Raw genomic sequence first — 27,316 nt, 5'->3', positions numbered from 1 at the left:
AAAAAAAATGCAAAATGAGCATTTCATTTCAAGGAATTCCGATAGTCTTAATAGAAATTACAAAAAGCTGCAATTACTTCAGGGTGCTTTTCTGCATTTTGAATTAATACACCTGTGCAAACAGTACTTTAGAGCAATTCAAAAGGATTGACTACTGATCTTTTCAGCAAATCATTTAGCAAGCCAAGGAGTAGCAGACTGGGGTATTCTGAGAAGAGAGGGTCCCTGGGAAGAACTTTTCCTTATCAAGTGGTCCATAGAAAAAAGCTGGAGAATTAGGGTCCTACATAATTCTGTAGGGATATATTATTCTTAATGGGTATGATAGTTGCATATGTGCATGCTGGCTGAGAAAATACAATTCATTCTGGTTTTTAAAATTAACTTAGTACTAAAAGGCTACACAAACTTAACCCAATTTGCCATCCTTTGCTCTGTGAACTGTAAATCTTCCACTAGTTCATTTCAAGAGCACAATTTATATCTAGGAGTTCTGCCACCCAAACACAGATAACAGCAGATTCCTGTTCCTCTGTAAACTGTTTCTTTAAATATAAAGCCTAATCTTAAAAACTGTTTCCAAATTAGACAGACATTCTCCACAGGAGCTTAACTACTTTGCAGATCAGAAGCCTTGCATCCTGGTCATGCAGAGTAGTACATTGGGTATTTAATGTAATTTGTGGTCCCTAACATCATAGAGAAGGAAAATATCTTGAAAGCAGACCCACTCTCATTCAACAAATCCAAACTGATAGAGAATTAGATTTTTAGACTATTGAACAGTACAAAATAGATACATAAAAGGCGGGTGAAGACTGAAGAGATTTTTCATTTCTGTAGCTCACGAAAGCTTAAGCTCAAATAAATTTGTTAGTCTCTAAGGTGCCACAAGTACTCCTTTTCTTTTTTCGTTTCAATAATTTGCATTTTGGACAAGTCATTTTATAGGATGAGTAACGAACTGGCATGTAGGAGCATGCGTACCACTACAGCCACTCAATCCCCTTTATTTTTCTTTTAGAAAAAAGTAAACTTATTTGACTTGATCATTCTGCTTTATGCTGAAAATGGTTTATTTCTAATGCATATTCCTCTGAGGTGTCAAAGTGAGTGATTTTGCTCCCACAGCCTAGTATATTTCAGTTTTAAAACAAGCTTTTAATGCCAAGAGAATACATAAATTTGATACTTACTTGTACATCTCCCATCACTGCTATTCTGAGCTCCTGGTGGTAGCGCCAATGATAAAAAAAAAGAGCTCATGTAGTACCCAGTTTTCACTTCAACAACACTGAATCTAAGGCATGTCCTTTCATTTTGGGCATAAGTACCTGTGTACATCAGTTGCTGTAAGACGACAAAGGGAGAGCCCTATACTTTGCTCCATTAACTTAAAGTATGACTAGGTTAAGAGCCACTGCCTCCTCAAAACACAAGGCTATTATACAGAGAGTTCTACAGGTAGTCACATTTAATACAGGAGAAATGGGGGTGGGTAGGGAAGGATTAAACAACTCAGGCTTATTTTGTGTGGAAATAGGGAATTTTGTTTCTCAATTGCTGAATGTTCAGTCACTTGAACTCAATCCTCAAACAATGAGTTGCTATGGAGTTAAATATAATTTCAAATAGGAGATGACGCAGGAGTAGATTAACCTTCCTCCAAAAGCAACAACAATCCAATGTTCATGCAAATACCCTCAGTAGCAAAAAGAAGCAGGATTCCTAAATCAATTTCTCCAAAGCTTTCCCATGAGGCACCAGCCACCCAAAGTGAGTTCCATTGATCCATTCTGGTACACACACACACACACACACACACACAGGGCATGACTCATGGAGTGATCCAGTCCATTGGCAGGCTTCCAGATCTTCATCTACTGGACCTAATCAGTATTTAATTTTCCACCCTGGACCTGTAGTGCCTTCTGCAGACTGTTTTTTGTTCAAGAGTCAATCTACATTAAGTATATTTGTTTAAAATCCCTTCAGATACTACTGCGGACTAAAATCTAAGTTCTTTCAGGCAAAATTGTCCTGATTTGGACCCAGTGAAATGGGAGAAGTCCCCAGGAGTGTTTCACTTACTAAAGCCTCACAGCTAAGCTAAGTACAATTTAGGTTAGGAAGTCTTTTACTGGCAATTTCTAGTGTAAAGTCTCATTCCTGTATATTTAAACTGACTGTGGGTTTTAAAAAAGCTTTTTAATCTAGTTAGTACTGTAGCTGAGCAAGTGTCCCTACTAAGAGGGCATAGAAAGGTTTGCTGCCTCCAGAAGGGGACGAGGAGGAAGCCATGTTCATCTCCTCCTTAACGATAGTCTGTGCACTTGTCAAGTCTTGAGAAGTTTAGTTCCTAGTTTCATGCAATAGGTATTCCAAATTTTAAATATGATTAAATTCATTTGCTTTCTACCCATACTATGAAATTATACCTTCATTCACTTGCACACTGTTTGGGTTTTGAGCCACTAGAGGACTATCTTTTTTTCTGCAGATAAAAATGATATTCAGAACATTATGTTCTTGTGAGTACTACTAAAGCAACGGTATGTTCAGAAGGGTAAACAGCACTGGAGATAAGTGAAACTGAGTAGTTATATCCATGTATTCTTGCTGCTAAAAAATCCAGTTGAATCCAGATAATTATATATTTAGCCTGTATATACTGTGCTCTGTTACAGACTGACTGTGGAATTTAAAGCACTTCATTTTTCAGAATGACAACAGACTCTGCAGGCTAATTCTTTTGCAAAGGTGGTGGCTAAGATCTGGGCATGTTACAAAAGGGTATTTTATTATGCAGCTCAGCCTTGGTAACACAAAGGGAAACTTAGAGTGTAGCATTTCTTACGTTTCAAAACAAAATGTGATTACGATTTTTTATTAATGAGGAAAGCTTCCTACAACAAGGGCAGCAATTAGAAACCTTAGTATCTGGGGCACAACTTACTCCACCAGGGGCATTTTTAACTTGTCATTTTATGTAAAAACATTCCAAACACCACTCTGGCTTCCCTGCTCAATATGACAATGTCTTCCTACTGAATTCACAGAGGAAATGCATCTCCACCCTGATCTTTTAACATCTTATAACACAATATATGCACATTAAGGAAAACAAGCTAAGAGATTTAACTATAGCAAAACATTACAGAAAGGTGAAAACATTTTTCTAGTCAATCATTATATTGTGAAAGGAAAGTGTTTCTCTTCTTTGTGGCTAAACTAATCTAGTGTGCAGGAGAACAGCTCCATTACCTAATCATTGTAGAGAAAAGTTACAGCAATAGGAGGCCAAGTAAGAGGATTTCAGGAAGTCCAGCTCCTTTGTGGCAAGGAAAGATCATACCAGCAGGAAATTGTGGGCATCGTTTGGTGTAACAATTCCCTCAGCCCTAGCCAGACATCTTGCAGATAGTCCACCCTAAGTCAAGCTGAAAGACCAACAAGTGCTGCTGTGAAACCAGAAAGCCTGGAAATCAGTGGCACTAGATCATCAGAAGCAAAGGTTTGCATGGAAGGCTGAAAACAGAATGCACAGAGCCTGACTTGTAGTGTAAAAACACATACAGTGCTGGACTGAGTACTCATTTCATCGCTATGTTCACAGACCATAGTAATTATGATCTTGTCCACATTTACAAGATTTTTGTTAAAAGAAAACACACTTCAACCAAACTGAAGTAATTATAAAAACAAACATCTGTGAAGTTCCTGTTAATGCAAGATGTGCCTAGAACTTTGGCTGATATAAAGAAACACGTCCACTAAGGCACCCTGAGGCAATCTGACAATGTGTTGGAGAAAACTTGGTTGTCAGTACCACATCGTTGTGTGAATACAGAGAGCGGATTTCCTGCAAGGGACCGGCTTCTTTGGGCAAACAGTCGACAAGTTCACTGCACTGTGTGTCAAATCCCAACAAGCGGATCCCGTAGCCATGCGGGGAGGAAATCATTCGACCATCAGGGCTGAAACAAAGTTCTTTGATGTAACCCCGGCCTACATTGGCTTCTTCGATGCAGTGAGTCAATCGGAGAGAACAACGAGGGGAGACGGGGCGCACTGGGGCTCCTTCTTGGAATTCGTACACACAGGTCCACTAAACAGGGGAGAGAGGAAAGTTATATTTGTCCAAATAGACGAGAAGCAACCCAGTTAGTTATTCATTCACCCCACCTTGTAGGTGAAGTGAGTTAGAAACAGGAACTAAAGCCAACACTTTACTTCTCTCTCCTTTGATACCACTGACAGCTGTGAGCTATTTAAAACAGAACAGCCCTTCGGCCATTTCCCCCCATTAAACCCAATAGGTGAAACTGACACAGGATTTCTCTCAGTGCAGAAGCAGGTATGTCGTTGCTAAAATAAATCATTCAAAATAGAACATCCGATTTAACTGGAGGAAGTAAAATGCAGGGCTGCTCCGTGGAAGAGAAGAGGCACCTACTACAGCATACGAAACACTCAAGGAAATAAGCAGCTCAACTGGAACCGTGATACAGTGACTCATGATTAGACACTGCAATTTCTGCACCGTTTGAACCTCAACACAAATTGAAAAAAAAACATTTAGAAGAAACTAGAGAAAGCTTTTGTAGGAAGATCACTGGCAGTATGTCAATATGTACATGAGTCCCAGCCAACAGTAATCCAAACGTTGGCAATCTAGAACTGTATCCTAGGAAAAGGCAATCATCCGTTCTGAGTGCTTCTCAATCTAATGCTGAACAAATAACTAGAGAGAAAACCACTCTGGCACTTTGGGGTTAAAGTTAGGGAGAGGACAAGGTCGTACCTTTTGTATTTGTTGGCCTACTAAAGAGGTCACTGCAATTCACATTTAAGGCATTGATTCTGAAAACATGTGCACACATGACTTTACTCACATGAGCAATCTCACTGAACTCAATTGGCACCACTTGTGGTGAAAGTAAAGCATGTACTTACATTTTTGCAGGATTGGGGTTTAAATTGTGAATATAAATCAGATATTAATTGAAAACACTGAAAATTTTACCAATACTCTGAAATCACCTCTATTCAAATGCAAATTTGTAGCACACAACATAAAAGTCTTTACATTTAAAATATGAATTTCACTTTTTCCAACAATTCATTGAAGTGCTGTAAGACTGGAAAACACAATGCAAGATGCTAGCTTTAGAGACGCCAATATTTGTAAAAAACCAACTATTAGCAACATTATTATATCTTAATCTGGCAAAGTTCTGTATCCTACTCATGAAACTGTGAGGAAAAGATTTGGCTTTAACAGAAGGTCAGAACTCAGTATCCTTCTGAAAACAACAAGAAGGGTACTCCATTCATTATCCTCAAGACTAATCTACTGAAGCACCCACAAGACCATTCACGAAGGAAGCTGGTTTACCCTTGCAGAGAGTGTAGAAGCTGCCTTTAGTTATTTAGCAAACAGATAAGAGGAACAATTCACTATACTGAACTGACCTGAGTCATGAATCTGTCCATGCAGTCTCATTTGAGTTGCATCATTACCAGCTTCTTTTGTAACTAAGCTACCTACTGCATCATTAAAACCTTTTAGAAAAGCCTTTCCATCCTTTATGCTTATCCAATAATCATCCATTTATTTTGGATGTTTCTTTGCCCCATATAGATAGGGAAAAAGAATCCTGTATCTAGGCACCTCTGACTGCATTGTAACGGAGCTCACTCTTGAAGTTACTAATGCTTGTCCATTATAGGCAGCTCTGTGTTCTGCTTGTCCTGACTACCCACCAGTAGAGAATTTTAATTTGCAGCATAAGCACCTAAGGGTGGTGAGGTTTTTTGGTTTTAAGCTTATGACAAGTTGGAGTTTACACCACTGTGACTTGAGCTTGGACGAATTTTCATGATTTCCAACCGTAATGAGATGTGTGGAGCAAAGCTGGGAAAGCAACCTGTAATAATTTTTCGATTTAAGTCATAATGTATGTACTGGAGTCTTAATTCTTTATGTAAATGTCCACAGGAAAGAATGAGGCAGCCAAGGGTCCTAGTTAGAAACTGGTTTCTTACAAAAGTTACAATAAGGCCGCTCACATTGAATTAGCCAAGGAAACTCAGTTATCTGCATTTTCGGAAAGTACTTTTTAGTGTGAAGTAACACAATGCATCTTACAATGGTTTGATTGTCAATTCATAGATTAGTCATTATCCATCTCAGTGCAAGTCTGCCAAGCTTCCAGTAATTACTTTGCAAGACACTTGCAGAACGTGAAAGGTGCTTTGGTATGGAACCAAGCCATTCCAATGCAAAACGTGTCAGATGGAGCTAAACAATGCTGGTTTATCACTGGCAAGTGTTATTAAAAATAAGCCTTTTTGCTCTTAGAAAGTGACCTAAATATATGTCCTCGGTCTCCTAGCGCACTATTCAAACGAGCTCCAGCACAACCCTGCAATGGCAATGAGATTTCAGGGACAATTTTATTTTCACCATTTCAAAGATAGAGAAGGTTGCTAGAGGATGGAATTGTGGCTAACAAATGATAGCTCTGCATGTTCTGCAGCTGATTATAAACACTGGATGCATTTCTGGAAGATCACTTGTCTTTAGCTAAAGCAGATCAGGCTCAACACAGGGGTAACTGGATAAAAGTTTAATGGCCTGAGATATAATGGAGATCAGACAAGATTATCTAATGCTGCCTTTCTGGCCCTAAAGTCTATGACAGTGTTTTTACACCAAGATGCTAACTTCTACCACCAAAGTCTCTCTGGAAGGGTATTCATTGATCCACAGATATTCTGCTAAGGAGCCAGCAGTGTAACATCAGATTTCTTAGAGCAGCGCATACAAGCCTCTCTTTTAAAAGCAGATAATTAAACAAGATATCTTGATAACCTTCAACAGGCATATACTACGATATTTAGGAACTGCTGTTATCAAACGCTTAGGACATCCAACAAATTCTCTACTGGTAAGGAATCACATTTGCTGCAGACTGTTGGCTTAGCCAAGTATTGTGAATACAAAGTTGTATCACGTATATAAACGCTGCACACTATTATGAACACTCCTTGAGGCTTTAATGTCTGTACAATTATTCAGAACAATGGTGCAATCTGATGCCTCAGCATCTGTAGACAAGCTTCTGGATTTGCAGGAGTTGTTTTCTCCATCAAAAGCCTCAAGGCAAAACTTGCATTTAAAAAAAAACAAAAAAAACCAAAACAACAACTTGGTCCTCCTGGTCCTTGGTGTCAAGTTTCTGAGGTCCTGCGTGAAGCACACAGGTAATGTTGGGTCAGTGATTCAACTTGCTAGCACATGCTTCTTTCCTGCAAAAGACCAGGAATGGCAAAAGAGGTGGTATGCTATTCTCTGACTAAGAGCACTCGATAATTCTGGATCTGCACCCTTGCTCTCTTGCCAAGGGCCACACATTTTCCCCTGTCTCCAAGTGTTTCCACAGATCATGTTTGCCTGTCTTTAAGTAGCTCCGCTGAAGCCCTCTGGAGCGCTCAGGTGCAGCTTTTGTTTACCTGCTGCGCATCATGGCAGGCTAGTCAGACTGATGACAGCGCAGCCTGAAGTCCTCGTGACCATGAGAAACTGTACACTCCTTCTGCCAGATTGTCAGAGTGAGAAATTTTCAGCTCAAAACGCCTCTTCCTTGATTGTGTCCTTACTGGTCACATTCAGACTGAAATGCAGGCTGCCTACCCAATCCCTGCTCTCACCTGCATGCCATGCGACAAATGGAATGGGACAAACATTCAAACTGCAAATCTCCCAGAGACAGGCATGCTATGGTGGTCAGGAAGAGCAGGTGATTCCCCACATTACTATTCGCTTCCTATCATTCCTAAAAGATACCAATGCAAAGGTTAAGAAAATGGCATAAATTGAACACCAACTAGTCACCCTGTTCCTAATTCAATCTAAAACAGTGTATTGTAACCAGAAAAAGTTAATCCGCACTCAATCATGGAGATGCAAAATCCACATTCACCTACAATTAAGGAATGTGATATGCAGTTCTAGGATTTGACACTTCTTATTCTAAGTGCTAAGTTTTTAAGTATGTGCCATGGGGTTTTTTTTTTTGTTTGTTTGTTTTACCTCTTGGTCATCTGTATTACTTGAGCACCGAAGAAGAGTAGCCCATCCTTTGGGATGGAGCTGCAGCGAAGTAATGCAATTACCACGGTCCCTTTCTCCAGGAACTTCTGGTGTTAAAACCTCAAGGCTATTTCGTGGAGATCCACCTAGGAGGAGATACCAACCCACAAGTCACATAGTATCACTACACAACAGTTCTCATCTCTTTTCACTATTAACCAACTCTACATAGCAAAACACAATCAAATGAAAAATCAATTTTTGAAACTTACATCACATTGTAAGAGAGACTAAGTGGTTTAACACAAAACTTAACCACCCAAAAAAGTATTTATACCAGGTCCACAGATAAGTAAACTGAGGCAGAGATTATGTAACTTGCTGAAGGGTACAATTAGTCAGTAGCAGTGCAGCAAGAGAACACCAGAGTCCTGATTCTGCTCTGACAACTTATCTTTTAAGAAGTCTGCGTGAACCCATCTCAGATGACATTAATATGCTTGTGCAAACATAGAGGATATCACACAAATGTTCAGCTTTTCAACATCATTGCAAGATATTTTTAAAGAGCAGTTAAAGTATCACAGTAACACTAAAATGGGCATTGGAAGGAGTGCCTCCCTCTATCAATCTTGCTCAGTTCACAAATAAACAATGTTTATATTATTGCGAGCTGTGCAAACTCACCCTGGGATCTGAATCTCAAGCTGGGTTATTTCCTTTTTGTCGATCATCACTAAAAGGTTCTGCAGGCAGATTCTGCCCTCACATTTAGGTACTCCTATAACCAACCCTCACATCACCATAACATCTGAGCACTGCACAGTCACTAGTGACTTTATGCTCAACACTATCCCTATTTTACAGGTGAACTGATATATGGAAAGATAATGGAACAAATTATTAAAACAATCCATTCGTAAACACCTAGAGGATAACAGGGTAATAAGTAATAGCTAATATGAATTTATCAAACACAAATCATGCCAAACCAAACTAATTTCCTTTCACAATAGGGTAACTGGCCTACTAGATAGGGATAAGCAGCAGACATGGTATATCTTGATTTCAGCAAGACTTTTGATACCATCCCACATGACATTTTCATACTCAAAACATGGAAATGTGGTCTAGATGAATTTATTATAAGGTGCATGCATAACTGCTTGAAAGACCATACTCAACGCGAGCCACTGATAACTGCTCTGTCAAATTGGGGGGTATGTGCAACTCTAATGGGATTCCAGAGAGGTCAGTTCTAGGCCTGGTACTATTCAACATTTTCGTTAATGATTTGGATAACGGAATGGAGAGTATGATTATAAAATTTGCAGGTAACACCGAGCTGGAAGGGGTTGCAAGCACTTTGGAGGACAGGATTAGAATGCAAAATGACCTTGACAAATTCGAGAATTGGTGTGAAATCAACAAGATGAAATTCAATGAAGGAAAGTAAAACATCCTACATTTAGGAAGAAAAAAAAAAATCAAATGCATGAATATAAAATGGGGAATAACTGGCTAGATGGCAGTATCACTGAAAGGGATCGGGGGTTACAGTGGATCACAAAGTGAACATCAGTCAACAATTGATACAGTTGTGAAAAAGGCTACTATCATTCTGGGGTGAAAAAACAGGAGTTTTGTAAGACATAGGAGATGATGTCCCACTCTCCTTGGCACTGTGGAGGCCTCAGTCAGAGTACTGTGTCCAATTCTGGACACCACCCGTTAGGAAAGATATGGGCAAAGTGGAGATAGTTCAGAAGAGAGCAACAAAAATGATCAAAGGTTTAGAAAACCTGACCTATGAGGAAAGAGTAAAAAACAGGGCATGTTTAGTCTTGAGTCAAGAAGACTGAAGGGTGACCTGATAACACTCTTCAAACACGTTAAGGGCTATTATAGAGAGCGCGGTGTCAATTGTTCTCCATGTCCACTGAAGGTCGGACAAGAAGTAATAGGCTTAACCCACAGCAAAGATGATTTAGCTTAGATACAGTTAGAAAGTTTCTCCTAATACTAAGGATAGTTAAGCACTGGCATAGGTTACCAAGGGAAGCTGTGGAATCCCCATCATAGGAGGTTTTAAGAGCAGGTTGGATAAACACCTGTCAGGGATGGTCTAGATATACTTGATTCTGCCTCAGTTTGGGATGGGAGTTGGGAAAGGAGGTTGCACTAGATGACCACTCAAAGCCCCTCCAGCCCTACACAAAAAGATTTAGTGACTTGCCCAGGTCACACAATGTCTCTGGCAGAGCAGTGACTCTCCTGAGTCCCAGTCCAGTGTATGAAGCATGAAGCCACCCTCCGTCTCTCCCACTTTAATAGGTTTTTAGAGGTCTACAACTTGCCCTGTATCTGGAATTTCATGGTCAATTCTGTTGATGCCTAAGGACAAATAGAATCCGTCTCACTCTCCACTGGGTTGGCTCAGAGAAGCAGTAAATGTTTTTTTTCTGTCACTAAAGCAAACAGAAGAAACTGAACATACAAGCAGCGGGGAGTAGTTCTACTGAGTAAGAAGGTGTTACTTTTACACAATCAGCTTTTCCAAGTGTAAACTCTTTCAAAACTGCTTCCATTTACTAAAAGAAGCTGTATGTCTTCCTCTAGCAATGGTGGCATAAATGCCCCGACTACCCCTCTACCCTGATATAATGCGGTCCTTGGGAACCAAAAAAGTCTTACCATCTTATAGGTGAGAATGCGTTATATTGGGGTAGGGAGAGGAACCGCTCCCTGCCCCAGCGCACCTCCGCTTCTTCCCCTGTGCGCGCTGCCGCCGCTCTGCTTCTCCCCCTCCCTTCCAAGCTTCCCACACCAGGTGAGCTGGGGGCAGGGAGCGGTTCCTCTGCACCCCCCCATACTTGCTGCAGCCCCCCCGCCCCAGCTCACCTCTGCTCTGCCACGAGCGCGCAGTGCCGCTTCTCTCTCAGGCTTGCCGCACCAATCAGCTGATTGGCCTGACAAGCCTGGGAGGGGAGAGAAGCAGAGCTGCAGCGCGCTCATGGGAGGAGGCACAGTGGAGATGAACTGGGATGGGGGGGGGAGAGAGGGTGCAGAGGAACCACTTGCGATAACACGAATTCAGATATAACAAGATAAAGCAGCCCCGCTCCCCGGAGCGCTGCTTTACCGTGTTATATCTGAATGCGTGTTATATCGGACTGCATTATATCAGGGTAGAGGTGTACTCAAATGAATAAGCTGCACTGAGAAATACTACACAATAAAAAAAATTGTGATTTCATCACGTGCATAAAGGTGCTTATATCATAGAATCATAGAAGTGTAGAATTGGAAGAGACCTCGATCTAGTCCAGTCCAGTCCCCTGCACGGAGGCAGATCATCCCTGACAGGTTTTTGCTAACCTGTTCTTAAAAATCCCCAAGGACCTGAATTCGACAACCTCCCTTGGTTCCAGTGTTTACATATCCTTAAGAGTTAGGAAGTTTTTCCTAATGTCTAATCTAAATCTTCCTTGCTGTAGATTAAGTCGATTACTTCTTGTGTTTCCTTCAGTGGAAAACAACTGATCTTTATAACAACCTTTTACATACTTGAAGACTTATGTTCTCCCTCAGCCTTTTCTTCTCTAGGCTAAATATGCCAATTCTTTCAACCTTTCCTCATACATCATGTTTTCTAAACACTTTTTTCCCCCCCCCCGTCTCTCCCCTCTGGACTCTCATCCATTTGTCCACATATTATACATTAACGTAAAATGTAAAACAAGTGTCTTGTTTCTCTTTTGAAATCTGAAAGCAACAACATTAGAACTCCAGACATCACCATTCTATATACTGTGATGATATATAGTTCTGAATTTGTGTAAAGCCTAGTGAGATTTTTAAAATAGCCTAAGCAATAAGAGGTAGGAAAGTATATAAAACTTAAGTACACACTATTTATTCACGTTTCCATTTTGGCTACTCACTGGACCCACTTACACATAAATGCACAGGTTCTTTATTCTAGTCTTAACATACCTTCTCGTTGGGAGGATCGCGACATGTGTTTCTCAGACAACGGACTGGAATCATTCTGGTGACATGGTGAACCCACAGCTCTAGGACCAGATGAACTGGTAGCTGTCGTGTCTGAAACCAGAGTAGCAGCCATGTAAATCTGACAGATGGGATAAGCTCTTTTGCTTTGTATGTATCTCATTTTAACCTCCTGTGAATGTAAACCAGCACAACCCTAATCAAATATGGCTCACTAATGAAGACAGTGCTTTCCCAAGAAGTACCTTAAACCACAAACAATTGAGCACCAAACCACTCCTTCTAACCCCAAATGAGCTAGTGTTCAGTGCACTCTTTTCAATTTAAAAAGTGTGGCTCTGCTCTGAAAAACAACCCTAGAAGTACCATTATGGGTCCATGTTTGCATCTGTTACAAGTAAACTAACTGCCAGCACTACAAACTCAACCTAGGGTCTAAGAGTCAGGAGTTGGGTTCTCTCCTGCTCATGCTTCTGCAGTAATGGATGCCAAAAGGTAAAAAAGTCTCTCATTCACACCTGTGCAACTCCATTTAGACCGGGGCTGCATAGGTGTAACTTGGGTCAGGGTCTGACCTGCAGCATCTTTGCCACTGGTGCTGATGAGTCAAACAACAAAATTCAGCTTGGATTCAGGGTCTGTATGAATGGCAGACAGCAATTAGAAAAAATCTGCTCCATTCACTAGTAACTACAGAAAATTTGCTAGGAAATAACATGAAGCCATTATGCCATTTATAAAGTCCCTTTTCAGAGCAGCACTGCATGTTTAGTAGGTTACTTTGTCTTGACCACTGGGCAGCCTATAGTAGCTCTGCTAAGACAAAAGTGACTGACAGCAAACAGTAAAGGAGGTGCAGAGTACATTGTTAATTTTGGGGACTATTTTGTTAAGTTCTTGCCATGTGGCAAAACGAACCATGAACCACAGAATTTCCTGCTGCTGAGTTCTCTGGATCATAGAATCTCAGGGTTGGAAGGGACCTCAGGAGGTCATCTAGTCCAACCCCCTGCTCAAAGCAGGACCAATCCCCAATTTTTGCCCCAGATCCCTAAATGGCTCCCTCAAGGATTGAACTCACAACCCTGGGTTTAGCAGGCCAATGCTCAAACAGCTGAGCTATCCCTCCCCACTGCTACTAAGTATCTCACAGCACCCATGTGACAGACCAACAGGAAATAACTAACTCATGTTTGATCACTCTCTGGTGGTATCTTATTAAGGCTTATCTACACTTAAAATGCTAGCATTTATAAAGACATTACCTACACCAACATGAGGGATTCCCCCATCAGCACTGGTAGGCCACCTCCGCAAGAGGCAGTAGCTAGGTCAGTGGAAGAATTTTGTTGTTTGACTCATCTACCGCTATCTATATGGGGACTTAGGTCAGCTTAATTACAGGCTGCATCCGATGAAGTGAGCTGTAGCTCACGAAAGCTTATGCTCTAATAAATTTGTTAGTCTCTAAGGTGCCACAAGTACTCCTTTTCTTTTTACAGGCCAGAGTCACTCCTGAACAAGGTAAAATAGCTATCATAGTGCCACTTTCCTGCTAGAATCTTCTTAGCCACTCCTCTAAGGGAACAGTATACATATACCTCTATCAAATGGATCACAATGTACAGATTTTTACTAACAAGAATTCACCTGAACTTGATGCAGTTCTTCTGGCTCTTAATATTGGATAGCTGCCAACCTCTAAGGACTTGGTTAAATCAAGGTCGTGCAAAATCAGAAGATACCCAGAGGAGGTGGAGATCAACATTTTTGAACAGTCTGGTGTCAGTCGCATCCGCATGAGAAAACGGGTGTGAAAAAACTTCTTGTGAGGACATCCTTCTTCGGTGCATCTGGACAGTACAAAATGAAAGAGATAATTAGGGCCAAGATTGGCATAAACAGGAGCCTAAAGTTAGATTCTGAAATCCACAGGTCAATTCATAAACACATGAGCTGATTTTCAAAGTGTGAGCACTCTGTGTGTCCCACTGACTCATTCACCATTTGTATACTCTTATAGCACTCATTTAAACTGGACTTTAAATGGGGGGTGGGAATCCTCAATGTGCACACTCGTATTTCCAGATTGATACAGCACATTTTCAGCTTTGTTTCAATCTGACCTACGTACCCTCCTTTGAGTTGCTAGATCTTCATCGCAATAAGGCAATCCTAATTCTTGATCGTCACCATTGGCTGATGAGCAATCAGTGACAGAATTTAAGAATGTATTAAGTTTCCATTCACAGCAATAGAGTTTCATCCAAGATGAATGTATCTATTTTAAAAGAGCCCTGTCCCTATCACAGTTCATATATTTAATGACCATACATAATCCATATTCACATACCTGTTGGTGTCCCAAATGATCACATTACCATCAAACCCTGATGTTACTAGTAGTCTGGTATTGGTGTCATATTCAATGTTCTTCACCCAGCTCGTGTGACCATGTAAAGTGCACACTTTTGTGTTTAGCTTTCTCAGATCCCAAAGTGCTATCGTAGTGTCATCAGAGCAAGTTGCAAACAGTCGATTATCCAGAAACCTGTGAAGTTGACAGACAGTTAAATATTGTAAAGCAAGCACAGTCTTGTCTGCCTTGTGTGTCTAAGATGTTTCAGACAGTTATTCCTGAACTGGAAATTATGATTTATAAAAATAAAGCTACACACAAAAGGACGGATAGTTTGCAGTAGCAGACAGTTTTGTGATGTGAATCTTACCACTCTTTTTGTGGCAAAAATGTAAGCATCAGTTTCATATTTCATCTCCAGAGACAAACTAAAGAGAGCAGCTAACAAGATCTATGGATATAGAGCAGGGGAGGGCAATATTTTTTCATAGCATGGACCATATCTTAAAAACTGTCTCAGGGATGTCCCATTGGTGGTTTTCATAGATTATGAGGCCAGAAGGGACCATTGTGATCACCTAGTCTGACCTCCTGTACATGACACAAGCCTTTCCTGAATTAATTCCTGTTTGAACCTGCCATATATTTTAGAAAAGCATCCAGACTTGATTTTAGAGATTTCCAGTGATGGAGAATCCACCACAATGCTTGATAAGTTGTTCCAATTTTTAATTGCCCTCATTGTTAAAAATGTATGCCTTATATCCAGTCTGAAGTTGTTTAGCTTCAACTTCCAGCCATTGGATCTTGTTATACACCTTTGTGTACTAGACTGAAGAGCCCATTATCAAATTTCTGTTACCCATGTAGATACTTACAGACTAATCAAGTCACCCCTTAACCTACTCTTTATTAAGCAAAATAGATGGAGCTTTATGAGTCTCTCACTAGATGTTTTCCATTCTGTTAATCATTCTTGTGGCTCTTTTTGAACCCCCTCCAATTTATCAACAGCCTTCTTGAATTGTGGGCACCAGACCAGGATACAGCATTCTAGAAATGGTCTCGCCAATGCCAAACACAGATGTATTGCCATCCCCTGCTCCTATTTGAGATTGATCTGTTTATACATCCATTAGCACTTGCGGCCATAGCGCTGTACATGTGCTTCGAGTGCAATGACCCCCCAAGTCCCTCCATGTCCCACTACCTGCTACCACATCTTTAGCAGATTGTAGAATAATGGCTGGCCTTTTAATGGATGTATGGAATAACGCCACTGAAAGCCAAACTGCCATGGAAGATGTGCGGTAAGTGTTTATTGGATTTTCAAGGCTTGCCACTAACACAGAAAAGGGGCCCAAATGTGTCTTAGGTAGCACTGGTGACACTGATCTCCCCCACAAATACTTTTTGGGCAGGGGAATAAAATACATTTCTTAACTAATGGAGAAACAAGCAAATACTATTAAATTAGTCATTTATTTCTTTACAGATCCATATAGGCATCCAACACTGTACTATATATAGCCTGTCATCCCTGTGGCAACTAAAGCAATTGCTTGTGCGGAAGATACAAGGGAAGGATTGACTGTATTTTTAACTGCCTTTTAGTACAGTTTAGCAGATGGACGCTAGAAATTAGCATCATGTGACCAGCCAGCTTTCAGACCACCGTTAGCACGAGACTCCCACTGGGGAGCCTCTTTATTAGAGGGATATTCTCAAGGCTGTCAGACTTCATTTAGACCTCCAGCTTTCACTTTGGTTTCAGAATCGCTCCACTCTTGTCAGCAGGCAGAGTGCTGAAAGATACAGGAATCCTCATCTCCATACTTTAGATAGCACAAGGTTCTAGTAGGTTTCACTGAATTAAGATAACATGGTACTGTTCTTTACTCTTTTTTCCCCTCCCTCCTTACCACATCCTTTGACTCTTCCTCCCATGCTGTCCCTTCCATCCCTGCTGGACAAAATCACTAGCTTCTCTCCATTCAAATCCCTCCTTTAAAAAAAAAAAAAAAACAGAACACATTTTCTGTGAAGCCTACCAATATTAGCCCATTATTAAACCCTATCCCACTGTAAAAAGCACTCACCTAGCTGGGTTAGCCAGTGCATTTTATGCCTGAAATATTTTCTGGCTTAGTCACAAACTCCTTGGGGTTTTATACAGCACATCACTGTCACTTAAAATATCCAAGTAAATTAGTAAGGGATTTTGACCTGAACACAAGGAGACCTCACCTCATTGTGACCTATTAATATTATTGACAAAGCAGATTGTTTCAAAGTTTTGGTGACTGAAGAAAGTTAATGGTAATCAAATTTTCAGAAGTGCTGCCACACAACTAACTAAATCTGGGCTGGGCCATGTTTGTACTCCAACACCCAGGGTAATTGCATTACTACCTTGAGTACAAGAATTTCTGAAAATCTGGCCCCAAACTGACAGAGAAGTGTATAAAGATGCCTTTCAACAATACAAGAGAGTTAGTCCAACAGTGAGCTGACCAGGACATAGTGAAATATGCATTTTTATCCTCCTAGCTTAGTATTTGCCTTTTTACTGCGACTCATGAAAATGTTTAAAGACACTACTGATGTTTTGGCGTTGTTTCTTTTTATTTATCCAGAGTGTTCGTAATATCTCCAGAATCTCAAATGCAAACACTTCAGTCCCTACTGGTTTTGTCCATAGTTTCCTTCACTGCCTATTGTAGGCACCAGCATGAAGACAGTAAAACTCTGGGAATATTGCTCATTGTGGCGACAAGAGCCAGCAGAGGGAGCTCTGTACATGATTGAACACATATCTAAAAAGATGATAACAGGAGTAAGACAGACCTGTGCAATTTGCTTCTAGGATTTGCCATCATAGGAGGTCAGGTATACCTTCCTCCCACCTTTCTCCAATCACTAACTTCTGCTGCCAGACCTCATTTATCTAGTTTCTTGGCCTTTCTCCCCATCTTCCTCCAACCTCTCCCTACTTGGTCCTACAGTTTCATCCCCCCACCTCCATCACTTCCCTCTACAAAAAGAAATTTAAAATCTTAAATAATTCCATACTAAAAAGTCTGCACTAAAAGATCGAGTTGTGTAGTCAAGCACTCAAGAGCCATGAAATGCCTGCACACCTGGAACTCCACCCCTTTGTGCATCTGGATTATGATACAGTTTTTAATGACAACCGCACACTTGTCCTGTACAGGACCTCTGCCTCACTCAGTGCACACGCTGGACTGAACAGTGAACATGGCAATTCAATGTTTAGTTATTCTCAGGGTGGAATAATATAAAGTCAAGGTAACTTAAGCCACTGGATTTTTTCTAAAAAGTCATTGATTTATATCAGGTTGAGGCTTGTAAAACTAATTTAAAAATGTATGATACTGCAACTTTAGATTAAAATTTAAAATGAACTAATTTATAAGTAAAGGAGTACTTGTGGCACCTTAGAGACTAACAAATGTATTTGAGCATAAGCTTTCGTGAGCCACAGCTCACTTCATTGATGTGAGCTTACTCACGAAAGCTTATGCTCAAATAATTTGTTAGTCTCTAAGGTGCCACAAGTACTCCTTTACTTTTTGTGAATACAAACTAACACAGCTGCTACTCTGAAACCTAATTTATAAATGCTGTTTTTCTAAATGCCACTATTGGTACAGTATCACCGCAATGTTGCAAAACTGCTAGAGGCAAAACAAAAACAAACCCCCCCCCCCCCCCAAAAAAAAACACAGAATATTGGAAGTGAAGGTCTGGATCCTGCAAATGCTTAAGATAACAACTTTACCCACATGATTTGTCCCAATGGCTTCAGTGGGCCTATTAATGTAGTTAGAATTAAGCATGTGCATAAGTGCCCGCAGCATCATGGATATCATTACCGAAAGCATTAGTGTCAAAATCTGTCACTTGAAAACAAAATTGCTCCACGTTAACAGTGAAAAAGTTATTAACTAATACACGAGCCAAAGTTTCCAAAAGTAGAGCCTAGGCTCCTAAACCTATATCTAGGCAAGTAAAAGTGGGATTTTTCCAAAAATCCTAAATCCCATTGACTTTGGGCTGCAAACCCTGATGAAGGAGCATAACCTGGTCAAAACATTTCAGCTTTCTTGGTTTATGGAATTTCAATCTATAGGAACGTAGTATTAGCCTGTGCTATATTTACATCCATTTGCATATCAGTTTTATGTCCAACCGTAAATATGTCAGTGACGATTTTTCTTTTTCAGCACGGACATGGATTTTAAGTGCAAAAGTTCTTAGAAGGAAAAAAGTCTGAAAGGACACTCATTAAAATGAGTATACCAGCTTTAGTAATTTAAGACTACAAAACAGGAAGTAAAGAACATGTAAATAAAAAAACTAACGTAAAAATATATTTAAAAAAAAGATTAACAAAATTTTTTTAAAAAACATTATCTTTATCCACCCCGAGTATTCTGACCATTCAATATGCTGTCCCCCGACTTCATTCACTCCGCACTGACTAACCTATTCGTGAAACGAGGCAGATGTACTACACACTTGCATCAGTCTGTATACACCACCCAACGTCTGCTGCAAATGTGTATAATGGCTTTCCATTATTTAGTGAGGACACACATTGGGAAAAATAAAAGTCAGGCATTTTACCTTCTGTCAAGTAAGACGACTTTGAAACGGGAATGGTGCAAGACTATGGATGGTCTAGTTAGATTATTACAGTCATCACTTAAGTGCTTAATTTATCACCTGATAGCATTCTTTATCCTGATAATCTCTGGTCTTTAGACAAAAACCCTGGTTCAGATGCATGACTTGACTAGATCACAGTCTACAAGTATACACAGGGAGGAGACAGCCAATACCAGAAGGTTCTTTAATCTAGCAGAACAAGAGCCCGGGGTTGGAAGCTGAAGCTAGAAAAATTCAAACTGAAAATAAGGCATGATTAAAAAAAAAAACCAAACAATAAGAGTAATTAACCAATGGGACATCTTAAAAAAAGGGAAGTAGCAGATTCTCCATCACTGGAACTCTTTAAATCAAGATTCTTTCTAAAAATATGCACTCTGCTTCAACCACAAGTTCGTTGGGCTCAATGGAAGAATCACTGGGTAATGTTTTATGACCTACACAATGCAAGTCCACTTAGATGATCACAGTGATCCCTTCTGGCATTAAAATCTATCAGCTTGCTTTGCTTCAGCACAGAGGAAAATGACAAGACTGTTTGTGCAGATGAAAGCGTTGTAAGGGAGGTGCTTGAAATGATTAAACAGATCCAGAATAAATAAAGACAATGCAGCAGGGACTGGCTTTAAGGGGAAAGGTTGCAGCAAGGCAAGAACCCAAACCACTGAAAAAGAATGGTGATAATACACCAGAGACATGTTGTATTTTTCAAAATAGAAACCAGTTCTACATTGCTCAGTAACTATGTAAAAATGGCATCTTTTCACTCAAGGTGGACATGACCAAATACACTGGAGAGGACCCTGGTTAGCTCTATCGGGACAACATAGCTATGGGTGAGAGAGCTTAATTCTACCCTTCCTTGCAGATCAACTCAGTCCAGTCAGTTATCTTTATACATTAAAAAAAATTACTTCTGTAACATTAGCATCCATAGATCTCTTAGGTATCTGGGTTGTACACTGAGGGCATACTTGGTCTGGTTTATTGTTGGTGATGCTGCGTGAAGAGGAAAGAATTCAGCTCGACTCCGAGCTCATGTTGCGTTTGTAGGGCTGGCAGGTTAAATCACCGCAGGTTTAGTTGTAAACTGAGCACATCTGATTAAAAAAAACAGTGATACAGAATCCAGAACCTCATTAGCCATCTTTACTCTTTCACTTTTCAGGAGTAGAAAATTTTAAGAATCCCAGGTTTAGAAATTTACAATATAAAGGAGGCCAGGGTATCAGAATGAGCATTTACAGCGAGTGGGATCTCTAAAACCAAAAGCGGAGTTGACAATACACCAAATATCTATAAACTAGAGGCAAATAAAAGACAAGAGTGAAGGGCTCTAGCAGGAAGGTCAATGCCATGTTGAGAAACTCAGTCCCTGCACTCTTCCCACCATGTCATGCTGGCCCATCTTTCATGGTCACTTCTGGGTGGGAGTTGTCCCATCCCCACCTCTAGGAAGGATGGAAGAAGGTGCTTACTCACAGTAAAAACAGACAAAGTGTTGAAGGGGAAAAAGGCACAAAGAGGTGAAGTGACTTGCTCAAGATCACACAGTAAAGCAGTGGCAGAGCTGGGAACAGAACCCACGTCTCCTAATGCACAGTGCAGGTCCTTATCCACTATACTACACTGCATCCAGTAACACTCCTTCTAGCTATACTTGCTGCAACCTGAGATTTAAAGGGACAAAGGTGCATTGTATGTATATGTTCAATATTGCGTTGTGTGCCTTCTTATTTGTAAGACTGTCCATCAACTTTCTCCCCACACACAAACTGCAGTATGGGAACTGGTACAGTTATACCACATTGTCTGTTGACAAGATAAAAAGCACAGAATAGCACAGGACCGATCTATATATCACTACAGCATCATGAACATGTTAACACCTACAGTTAGGAAAAATGTTGGAGTTCTATTTACTGAAAGTTTGGTTGCGTTTCCCATGATACTAACCTGATATTATTCACACAGTCCTCATGAGCTTCAGAGAGAGTTTTGATGTGCTTTGAAGATATGGGGTCAAAAAGCAGGACCTCCGTCTGTTCACAAGCAACAGTCAGCACTGACCTGAAAAGGGAGAGAGGTATCTTGCAGTTAGTAAAGAGAAATGAAGGCTGCAAACACTGACAAGTAACCATTACAGCTGTTGTCATTGATTCATCTCTGTTTTAGTGCTAAATGTGCACATTTTACAGATGGATACTGTTCCAATGGGCTTTGTACAGTTACCTTTTCTCAAACCCTTCCTACTTCGTGATTGTACAGTGGAAACTGGTCTACTGCTTACTCCCTTACCAAGTCAATTCCTCACCAAGTCAATTTCTCTACTACCTTTTCAGAAAGATTCCATCTCCTCAGCAGCCTGGCTGTTGGCATACATTGATGCACAGCTGGTGTAGTCGCATGATATTTTTAATTCAGAGTGTTTTATATGCAGTATGGTTGTTTTATAGCTATTGAACGGATGTGTTATTTCATAACATTTGATGTCACAATTAGGTATATTTTAGTACAGTTTTTACAGTGTTCTTTAAGGACACTTTGCCTACCAGTGCAGTACTTTATATTCTACCTAGGGGTTCCTAGGTGGGAAAGTGTGCACTGACTGGTTAAGGATTATTGTCTGTAATAAGGACAGGAAAAGAAGGATGAAGAGTAGTAGTGAAGATGTGGGTTCTATTCCCCACCTCTATCACGGATTTCCCATGTGACCGTGGGCATTTAACAATCTTCCTCTAACTATACAATGGGAATACATGCCTCTCAGAAGGGTACTGTGAAGCTATATTAATTCATGTGTTGAGATCCTCAGATAGAAACCTCTAATACACATGCAATGGACAGTAGTAGTACTTAAATACATTTGGAACACACGTGAGAACTCTAGAATCTGGGTCATGTCTCACCATCCTGCCAGTTGTACTGTATGTGTTTGGATCATTTCAAACTAATACACATACAGGCGTTTTGTAATCAGCAATTGACCAGTAAATATAAACAAAAAAATTTGCAATTTCAACTATTTGATGTTTACCAATACTAACCAAACCAGATAATTACTTCATTTCAGGCGGCTGTTTCTGAAAGTCAAATTAATTTGCACTCAGTCGTAACAGCTCATCCCTTTCTCTATAATAATTTTGAGTTAGGTAGCTGCTCACTTGGGGCCTGATCCAAAGCCTACTGAAGTCAGTGGAAAGAAAACATTCAGGATACACTATTTAAAAGAGTGCTCTGTCAGAAAGCGGAATTCCTTTAAACTGACTAATTTTAAAAAATTCAAGTAGAGTGCCATTTAAGGATAATCTGACCATTCCAGGAGCTCTGTTAAACTTCTCAATTATTCTGCATGTGGAAAAAAAAGCCCACACTTTTGGAGCAGAATTTGACAATCATTCAGAACTTTAAAATACTTGGCTATTTTAGGACTCAACCATTTATTGTTAAAACTTTAGAAGAAAATAAAGCTGATGTGGGTTACTAAATCTTAAAAGATTTAACACACAAGTAGAAGTCAGAGGAACGATTTGCAAATGTGTCACTTGTCACTAGTTGTGGCTAAGGGTGTCTTCACAACCAAAAGGTAATTATTTACAGCAGGATAAAATTAAATGTGGGTTAGCTATCTAACTGTACAATCCTAGAGGAGGTAAGGCACGGGTAGATTTTACCACAATGTACTTAAGCAAGGTCAACATCCCGTTCACCTCACTGAGCCCCACCTTGCGATAAAAACTAAAAAGCCTTGTCTCCACTAGGGTTTTACAGAGCGATAGCTAGCAGGTGTTAATTATCCTGCTATAAATGCAGTGAAGATTGGCCTAGGTGTACCTGTTCACTGATGTTAACAATTGTCAAAAGTTGTTTGCAAAATCTGAGAATCTAAGATCCTTTTCAGGGCATGTTCACAGATAATACCAGGAAAGCAAATGGCAGCAAGACAATTTACAAAAATCCCAGAGAGGCACACAAGTATAAGATGGCAGTAATCTTTTGGGGAAGTCTGGTTCTGCATTAGTCAAGGGTATCCCATTTCACTACCAAACACCACGTATGTTTTTAAAATTAGCTGAGTATCACTGAGCCAGATGATGAGCATTACTAAGCTCACTTTGCATGCCTAGAGCTACACAAACTAATGTTAGAGCTGCCCTAAATGGGAAGCTAAGGATTTCCCCAGCATAAGAAGATTCTTGAGTGGTGTAGAGTGATGCAATAGGGTATTTCAGCCAAGAAGAAAACGTGCTCCACCAAATCCTCAACCAGCAGAACGATCCCATGGGGAAATGTTCTAGCTAGCATAAGTTACAGTAGGCCTTTGCCTGCTAACTTGCGCCAAGTGTCAATTTGGTTCCCAAATCAGCCCAGGATCATCAAATGTGTAAAGGCAACTTAGGCCTTGTCTACAATGAGTACTCAATTGTAGTGAGGTATCTATGCTGGCACCACTGCAAGTGACTTTTTGCATCCGTGCAGCTCATCTATATTAGGGGTTTGCAGTGATGCTTCATTATAGCTATGCCAGTGCAAGAGTCCCAGTGTAAGAAAACTTATCGCACAAAACGGCACTTGTTTAATCCTCCATAAATGCTTCCTACTATTGTTACTGAGTGCTCGCTGTTGGTAATATATCTTCTACTAGAGTCAATGGAAGTGGAAAAAGCAACAAGATAATAATCAGATCTCAACTATGTATTCCCCTTCCATAGGACCTGCTGCAGTTATAAGCAAATACTTTATATTGCTGGACAGTGGAGATCCACAGCTTTCCAATGGCTCAAATCATTTGTTTGTAGTCCAGGTGGGTCTCCCAAGGTAAGACCTTAGAACTCATGTTGGTCTCCCCCAGCCTAGCACTGTCTTTTTGGCACAAAAGTGAATACAGCAAGTCCCAGACCTTGAACTAGTTTTTGCAACCCAGACGCCCATTGGCTCAAACATGGCGCAGGTAGTCATTAAAGCGATGGTTCAGTCGAAAAGGTTCAAAGTTGTCTCCAGTAGCTTGTGACCAGCTGTTAGTTTTACAACAGAATTGTAACCATTTACATACCATGCCTCTCCCTGGGCCAAGTTGTGCTCATCTTACTGATTCACAAGTTCCACTAAAGTCAGTGGTACTATTTGCATATGTAAGGCAAACAGGATTCAGCCTTAACACAAAATCTTTGATCCCAATACACGGTGTCATTGTATAGTTAAGCCTTGGCAGCATAACTTTTTTTTAAAATCAATTCTTGAAAGCATTAGACAGATTTATTTCTTTACTGAATTTCCCTACCCGCAACATGAATACGCCCCACTTAATTAGTGTAAAAATCTTTTTAAAAGATTTGGTGAAGTTACCACACTGAACGACAAAGACTTTGCAAGCAAGAAGCGATCAAAACTTTTTGGCCTACAAATCTTGACAGCGTCTCTAACAGCATCTGCTCAGTTCCTTATTCTCACACACACATCAATGAGCAAGAGACCTATAGATTCATTCTCTCTTCAGCCAAATAAAGCATACACTTTAGTAATGCACCCACACACCAACATTGGATTTGTACTGGTTAAACTTTCAGAACAGCAAATTAAACTGGAATGGGTTTGTGAAATCAGGAAACAATACATGGTTTAACTTTTAACACTCTGCCTAGGAGTAGGAGTACAGCTATTGTTATTCCAAGACAGGTCAAGAGTCAGTCTAGTCCCAGTATCTACTTTACTACACGCCCCCCCCCCCCGTCTATGAGGAAGACTTTTTTCCTACCCCAAATCGTTAATAGATTATATAGGCCCTGAAAGGATACGTTGTTGCTTTCTTTTAAAATAGCATATCCAAAAATGCTATTGTTTATATACATGTCTAATCACTGTTCAGTCTAATAACCTAACATAGGAAGTTCCACAGAATTAGATATATTTTAAATATATTGGTTTCAATAGTTGATTTCATAGTTTTAATGGGCACCCTCTTGGTTCCCTTATTATCCAATTGGCCGTTCCCATTCATTGCTTTTGAGAGGTTTAGGAGAGAGACTGAATGCACTATTCAAGGTGAGGACATACCATCAAGTTTACATAATGTTTTCCGTATTATTCTTTATTTTTTCCTAAATACAGTCTAACATCTAAGCCACTTTTTAACCCACCACTGAATACTGAACTGTTTTCTATGACTTGCATCTGCCATCATGCTGCCCAGTTACTCTGTGCTGCTAGGTTGGGTAGGAATTTTTCACAACCCCTTCCTAAATCTTGACTAACAAATCACGTGTCAGCAACTTTTGCCACCTCACCATCTACTTCTCTTTAAGGTCCGGTATTGACCACTGGTGCTCGTTCCTGAGGGACCCCATTACCAAACATTTTGTTTACATAGAACTGGTTGTTTATTCCTACTTTTTTGCAGCCTGTTAACCAGTTTAACCATTCACAGGATGGCAACTGCAAGATGACAGGAGATAATTTTAGCAGCTTCTTTTTAGAGACTTTCCCCAAGGCTCATAAGTTGCATCTATCAGTACCTTTATCCTCAGTTATCATACAAGTTCAGCAGATGGGACAGAGGATTAGGAGGTGGAAAACTCAAGTTCTGTTCACAGCTTTATTGGGTGATCTTGTGCAATTCACTCTCCTTCAGTTTCCCCAGCAGGGCTAGGGATACTTACTGACCTCAGTCAATTTCCTTGAGATCCACAGACTATTAATTGTAATTGTATTAAGCCTCCAACTGGTTGGAGAGACAGTTCAACCTTTGAAAAACATTCTACTCATCTAAGTACTGTTTAATGAGTGGATTTTGGCCCTCTATTTCCCCCCCAAGCCAATTAATGCCCATCCTATGATCATGATACCTATTGTTGCAGCTGAGTACAGGAGTGTTACCCACCCTTCAGTCCTCTGCCATATAGTGTGACTTAAGCATCATCCCAAACCCAATCAGACCCACATGGGGGTGCGGAGACAGGCCCATCAGCATCCGATTCCCCACATGGCAGACGCCCTCCACCCCCATCAGAGCCAAAATCCCTCCGTCCCAGGAATGAGAGTTGCATCCAATGAAGTGAGCTGTAGCTCACGAAAGCGTATGCTCAAATCAATTTGTTAGTCTCTAAGGTGCCACAAGTCCTCCTTTTCTTTTTATGGATACAGACTAACACGGCTGCTACTCTGAAACCAGGAATGAGAGTGTCTCTCTGGGCTCCGCCAGGAAGCAGATCATCTCCACTGGTTGCCCATGGTGGGTAGAAAGCTCTGTTGTACCCATAGGGATTTCAGGGGGTCCCTCCCCCCAAGGAATGTCAGGGTGGGAGTATCTCAGGTGGGTCCCAGCAGTCTCCTACCTATCCAGGTGAGGGGGTGGGAAGATACTGGACTATGCCCCAGCAGGGCCCCCCCTCAGACCCCCACCTGAATGGGAAGGAGTCTTTCTGCAGAAGGGTACATATCCAGATGGGTCACAGTCTCTTACTGATCTGAAGGTGGGAGCTCCCTGGAGAGGGGAGGTGACGGGGTCCCTGTCGTGGCGGAGGTCCAGGCTGGAAAGAGTGGGGGCTCAGCACAGGGCAGAGGGAGGTGCAGGGAAGGATTGGGGAGGGGGGGGGGGGTCGTCCAGAGCAGGGGAGGGAGAGGGATAGGGCCAGGCACAGGTGTGTGCGTGTGGGGGGAGGGGGGTTTCTGGGCAGGGGCTTTGAGGATTGGGCTGGACGTGGGTCGGGGCCAGGAGGGAGGAAAAGCAGCGCGCGTGGGAGATGGGGGGAGGGATCGGCCCAGGAGGATAGCTGTGGGGAGGGGGTGTCGGAAGGAGGGATGTGGGCCGAGCCCAGGTCTGGGCCTCACCCGTCCGGCGAGTACTCCAGGTTGAAGACGGCGCCGTGCGTGCGGGTGCTGAGGTACACGGAGTCGGCGGGCTGGATGGAGCTGTACAGCCCGGTCATGGCCCGGAAATTGTCGCGGGCCGGGTCCACGAAGAGCCCCCGGCCCAGGCAGCGGCCCCGCAGCCAGCCGAACAGGCCCCCGCCCGCCGCCCCCGGGGCCTGGGGGGAGGCGGGCGGCGGCGGCGGCTCCCCCGGCGGCTCCTTGGCGCTGGGCGGCTCCATGGCGGGGGCGGGGGCGGGGGGGCCGTCCGCCTCCCCGCGCGCAGAGCTCATCCCGCGCCGCGCCCG

General features: G+C 41.4%; 1 protein-coding gene across 1 annotated transcript; it reads right to left on the bottom strand.

The window, feature by feature from the left end:
- DCAF10 (DDB1 and CUL4 associated factor 10) lies at window positions 1-27,316 on the bottom strand. The gene is made up of 7 exons (XM_038401524.2): window positions 26,991-27,316; window positions 21,120-21,233; window positions 14,466-14,663; window positions 13,763-13,965; window positions 12,095-12,205; window positions 8,099-8,244; window positions 1-4,108 (listed from the first exon to the last, which is right to left on the bottom strand). The coding sequence occupies exons 1-7, from the start codon at window positions 27,299-27,301 to the stop codon at window positions 3,740-3,742; spliced, it is 1,452 nt and encodes a 483-aa protein (XP_038257452.1). The 5' UTR covers window positions 27,302-27,316; the 3' UTR covers window positions 1-3,739.

Source organism: Dermochelys coriacea, chromosome 5 (genome assembly GCF_009764565.3).
Source record: "Dermochelys coriacea isolate rDerCor1 chromosome 5, rDerCor1.pri.v4, whole genome shotgun sequence".
In the NCBI taxonomy this organism is placed as follows: Eukaryota; Metazoa; Chordata; order Testudines; family Dermochelyidae; genus Dermochelys; species Dermochelys coriacea.
This window is presented reverse-complemented; position numbering and strand designations above follow the sequence as displayed.

Excerpts from the sequence above, each read along its gene's own strand:
- DCAF10 (XM_038401524.2), bottom strand. The coding sequence starts at position 27,301 with ATGAGCTCTGCGCGCGGGGAGGCGGACGGCCCCCCCGCCCCCGCCCCC. Across the intron at positions 14,664-21,119 it reads GACTGTGTGAATAATATCAG|GTTTCTGGATAATCGACTGT; the intron begins GTTAGTATCATG and ends TCAACTTCACAG. Across the intron at positions 13,966-14,465 it reads ATCATTTGGGACACCAACAG|ATGCACCGAAGAAGGATGTC; the intron begins GTATGTGAATAT and ends TGTACTGTCCAG.